Source organism: Musca vetustissima, unplaced genomic scaffold, assembly GCF_032173495.1.
Source record: "Musca vetustissima isolate MV318-11 ecotype Yass unplaced genomic scaffold, APGP_CSIRO_Mvet_v1 utg320954, whole genome shotgun sequence".
NCBI lineage: Eukaryota > Metazoa > Arthropoda > Insecta > Diptera > Muscidae > Musca > Musca vetustissima.
The window spans coordinates 14,004-19,721 of NW_026876791.1; the positions used below are offsets into that span (position 1 = coordinate 14,004).

Below are 5,718 nucleotides of genomic sequence, written 5' to 3' on the forward strand. Positions count from 1 at the left end.
TCGATGTCCCCGTATAAATTGTAAAGCTCGTGGTTCATTCGACGCCGATATTCACCGTCGACGCATATCGGCCCGTAGATCTTTCGGAGAATTTTTCTTTCAAACACCCCAAGAGCTGCCTCATCTGCTTGCGCAAGTACCCATGCTTTAGATCCATATAACAGCACGGGTAGTATCAGCGTCTTGTAAAGTGTGAGTTTTGGTAAAGTGTATACAATTTATAGGAAATTAATGTCCAAGGCTCAAACATATATGCCGTAAAACTGTTCAGATCGTATTGGAACATTCTATCTGATACTGATAACAAAATTAAAAAAAAACATTGAGCGGACCAGTTTAGTCGGACGGAGCCGACCATATGATATCCTACACAACTATCACGAGTATTACTTTCTGCTGTTCTATATTCCTGAATATTTAAATCAAAAAATTCAAAATAAATAAAACGTCCTCCAAATTTTACTATTTCCCACACAAAATTCTGGGTCCATTTGAACAGCTAAATATTGAACGATGATCATGAAAAGAAGCATGCTTTTTCTATGGTCTCCTTTCACCGTGAAAATTTTCATTGTGCTCAGGTCATAATGTTAGCTTCTAAAGTGACATGAAAAACAGACAAAAAATATTTGTCATAGACTTCTTCGTAGACTTCTTCTAATTCGAAGATTTTTTCATTCAAAATTTAATATGATGGAACCCCATTTTTATTTTTTTAAATTTTAATATTTCACCCAATTTTCGGGAAAAAATATGAATATTCAAGGAATCAACAGCAAAATATATATTTTCAACAATTCGATTATAAAAAAAAACAAATTCACAAATATTTTTTCTAATATCCCCAATGAGCACCGAAAGCATCAAAGTTAACATGGGCTACAGTTTCAGCTGGAGAATAGGTGATGGCATGTTTAACAACTGGAGCAGCAGCTGGAACACCATGAGCATAGACAGCAGGGGCAGCGGCGTAGGTGTGGAAAGCAGGAGCAGCAGCTGCATATGTGTGAACAGCAGGAGCAGCAGCGGCATAGGTGTGAACAGCAGGAGCAGCAGCGGCATAGTTGTGGACAGCTGGAGCAGCATAAGAAACGGTTTTGGCAACAGCAGGAGTGTAGACATTATTATTGATGCGTGTATCCACTTTGTTGACACTGGAATAGGGAGTATTCACCGATTTGGAATAATGCGAGACGGTGCCGGCGAAAGAACGAACAACATTTTGTTGGGTAGAGGCAACAGCATCCACTGAAGGATTAACCACTTTGGTGAGAACAGGAGCAGCAGCATATGTAGTAACTGGAGCAACATAACCAGCATTAGCCACAGCCAAGAGGGCAAAGAATGCTACAAATTTGAATGCCATTTTTGATTTTGTTTGTTTGTTGTAATGTGGTAGGTTAACAGTTAAGTGATAATGATTGTACCTACTGTGGGAGTATTTATATCATTCTTTTATTTTGGTGGCACCGCATTATCTTACGTTGATACCATTAATTTAATTGTGATTGATTTTGCCAATTATAAACTGCACACATTCAGGGTCATTGCTAATTTCCAAGCATTGTAAATAATTTGCGATTTTTTGTTATAATCCCGTAGCCATGTATACACACATTACCACCATTTTTTCGGTCGGCACACATTGGGTCAACCGGTTTTGTTGTTGTGGTAACATAGGCTTTTATGGATTCGAGGGCTTTTTGGCCTTTAACCAAACCACCACCCTCAGTTCACAGCCACCCATTCGCTGCTGGTATACAGTAACACACTTTTGTAAAAAAGGTATCTTGTCATCGCCTCTTTATGTACCAGTCGCACAACTCAGCAAAAAATAAAATGACAATAATTGAATGGAAAACAACAATAAAGAAAACCAAAATCTAAATGACTTTTAATGTAGCTCAAGAGTGAAATTAATATCAATTTGCCAAAATAAAAATATGAGCTCAGTGAAAAACAATAACAAGACCACGCAATACTTATTATTATCAATGACAGGAAGTCAAAACAAGAAAAAAACAAAATATACTATACGTTTTTGTTCTTCGTAGGGAAAATAAACAACATTTCACTTTATATTTTGGCAGTAGTTTGAAAACTTTTTGTACAAACTTTTTCATTCGCGATTGTTTTTTTTTTTCACTTTTTCTTTTACATTCTAATAAATATTCATCATCATTTTTGTTTTTGGATGGGACACAAAAGAAATAAAGTAAATGAAAATATTCTTGCAAGTCGGAAGATATTTTGGTGGTGTGGCAAGAATTTGTTTTCGTTTTTCTTTTCATTTGGATATATATTTCACCTTCAAAATATGTCTAAATTATTATCATAAATATTCACATTTATACCCATCTACGTTATCTTATTTTTCGCATGAATAGAAATAAGTTTATTGGAAAAAACATTTGGCAAAGAAAATCAGTGGGCGGAGCAGTATAGTCGTACGGGGCCGACCATAGAATACCCCACACAACTTCCACGAAAATCTAACTTTGCGTTATTTGCACCCTCTTGAAACCTGACTAAAGGTCAACAAATATTACTAATATTCAGTAGACGAGGGCTGTACTTGTCCAGATTCTCTTGTGTTATTGTGATGTTGGGCTTTCAATTGTGGCCTATAGATCGACTCAAAAAAAAAAAAAAAAACAGTAAGGAAAGTAGTAAAATGCACCAATTAAATAAAATCCGACGAAAATATATATGGGAACTATATCTAAATCTGAAACGATTTTCACGAAACTTAGCACACATCATTCTAGCCTTAATTCAATACGCTATGACAAACTTCGTGCAAATCGAATGATAGATAGGGACTTTGGTACACCATTTACCTTAAATCGGACGCAAATTAATATGGGAGCTATATCTAAATCTGAACCGATTTTTCCCGATTTCAATAGGGTTCGTCCTTGGGCCAAACAAATGAGCTATGCCAAATTTCATTCAATTCGGATCTTAAATGCGACCTGTACTTTGTTTACAATTTAACATGGACAGACGGACATGCGGACGGACGGACATGCATAAATCGACTCAGAAAGTGATTCTATGCATATTCTCAAAAGGAACCATGGGTATATCTCGATTATTTTTGCCTGTTACAAACATATGCACAAAGGCATAATACCCTGAACCACAGTGTGGTGAAGGGTATAAAAAACAAAACAAAAAAACACAAAATCTTAGGTTTTCGGTCCACTTTATCCCAAAATTATTATCTAATCATCACCGAAAATTATAGGCGTTGTCCTTGACCATAACTTAAATCTCGTGGAAAATTTCAAAGCGGTCAGCGTTTTATTTCCGGGTTAATGGGTTACTAAATAAAATCTCAGTACGTAAGCACCTGTAAATATTTAAGGCTAACTCCCACATCTGAGTACGTGCGACAATATAATTGGTATCAATTTAAAGGTCAACCACTCTTCTGGGATATACTATCAAATTATTGGGTCTATATCCTTCAGGGGTAAATATATAAGCAATAGAATACAAATTTGGTAATTTTTCACACAGATGTCAGGGTCCATTTGACCCGCTAAAAATTGAACGATCTCTATCAAAACAGGCATGCTTATTCTTTGGCCCAATACCCTTCTCCATGTAAAAATTATCAAGGTTTGGGCCATAATTGTGGCCTCTGGAGCGACCAGAAAATCAGACAAAAATAAAGTTTTTGGTCCATTTCATCCCCTAAATATTAAGCGATCTTTACCAAAAACAATAGGGGTCTTCTTTGGTCAGAACCCATCCTACATGCAATATTTCGTGAAGATTGGTCTATAACTGTGGCCTGTATGGTGTTTACAAATTATAATGGACAGACGGACGGACGGACACGAATATCTAGATCGACACAGCTAGTCGAGATATGACGATCGGTATACTTAAAGGTGGGTCTAGGACCAATATCTCGCGGCGTTACAATCTGGGGCTGCACAAAGCTATAATACCCTGACAACATTGTTGTGTAGGGTATAAAAATGGAATTTTGTAATGGAAATTATGGTTATTTTTCAATGACAAAACTATGTTTTATATGCACCGTCATCAGCTCCCATTTATCGGAAACTCCCAAATTTTGATTTTTTGAGAATTTATGATTTGGGGTAGCTCTCAAATAAAATTATTTTAGACACGGGTATCAACCGAATTATCTCTACGAGGACGGTTTGGAAACTTATTAGCCTATCCATGAAAGAGAATAGATGGGTTTTCAAAAATATTTTAATTTTGCATTATTATCTCCTGAAACTTCAATTCACTTAGTCCAACGCTTTTCTAGCAATTCAAAATATTGGTTCAGAACTGTAATTGCATCTTCATTTGAGGTAAAATGCTTGCCAGCAAAGATTTGTTTTAGATTTAGGAACAAGTAAAAGTCACTGGGAGTTGAATCAGGAGAATACGGTGGGTGGTCAAGCAACTCGTACTTTAAGGGAACCTCCCAGAGAAACGTTTCAAAATTTGGAACCGATTGGATTATTAGTTTTTGAGTTATCGTGCCCGCCATTCGTTTAGAGAAAAACGCGTTTAAAGTTTGAAAAGCCCATCAGCCGTCACTTGCTGCTGACAGAATAAACCGGCTATATCTTCAAGAGTTCTTGAGATTTTCACTTGAAATTTTGTAGGGACAAATTTTTTGACCCCGAGAATGGGGGTCCCCTTAATTCGTTGATTTGTTAAAACACTCTTGTTCGCTGGTGCGTTCGCGCTCGTTGTAAGCCAGGACATTTTTCTCGAATTTGTGCATTTAATTGACCTTTTTGCAGATAGTCAATCAATAAAATACCTATGAAGCCCCAAAAAACCGTTGGCATGACCTACCAGCCGATTGAATTGTTTTTGCCTTCTTTGAGGCACTTCCTCCAGCTTCAGCCCATTGTTGGGATTGTTATTTTGTCTCTGGAGAGAAACGTCGCTTACGAAACGACGCTTAAAATCAATTATATTTGGCATAAAACTATCCAAACAAGCTTGAGAAATGTTCACGGCACCCATCTTGCAGAAAGCCTTTTTCCCTGAAGGTCTTCATGCAAAATTAAATGGACTCGATCATTTGAGATGCCCATGATATTAGCATTTTCACGCACTTTTATTCGTCGATCATTTAATAGCATATCATGCACTTTGGCTAAAATTTATGTTGTCGTTGCTGTTTTTGGACGTCCACATTTAAATTTAGCAATCCAATTTTTTACTGTTGCATATGAAGGAGCACCTTCACCTAACACATTCACCATGTCCTTGTGAATTTCTCGTCCCGATAAACCTTTTTTATGTAAATATTTAATGACAGCACGAATTTCGAATTTTTCCATTGTAAAACCAGTAAGCGGAGCAGTATAGTCGGACGGGGACGACCATACGATACCCTACACCACTGCCACTGAACTCAAACTTTTTGCGGAAGCTTATTCCAAGCCTTGCCAATAATTTGTGATATTTGCACACTCTGGTCCGATTACAAGTCAACAGCAGCTATTCTTTACACTGGCATATATTCCGAATATTACTTAAATTCAGTACAGCCCTTCTAATTACTTGTAAAGATTGCCTTCACCGTGAATTGTGTTGTGATGTTCGGCTTCAAATTGTGGCCAATAGATCGACTCGAAAAAAATAAGTTTTCGGTCCACTTTGACCATAACTGAAATCTCATGGAAAATTTCAAAGCGGTCAGCGCTAAATATCCGCCCTCTAGTGTGG

At 37.0% G+C, this 5,718-nt stretch overlaps 1 protein-coding gene across 1 annotated transcript; it reads right to left on the bottom strand.

Annotated features, from left to right (window-relative positions):
* Positions 1–835: 835 nt before the first annotated feature.
* LOC133321341 (cuticle protein 67-like) lies at positions 836–1,378 on the bottom strand. Its single transcript, XM_061530433.1, has one exon. It carries the CDS (start codon positions 1,364–1,366, stop codon positions 836–838), a length of 531 nt encoding a protein of 176 aa, XP_061386417.1. The 5' UTR covers positions 1,367–1,378.
* Between the last annotated feature and the right edge of the window lie 4,340 nt (positions 1,379–5,718).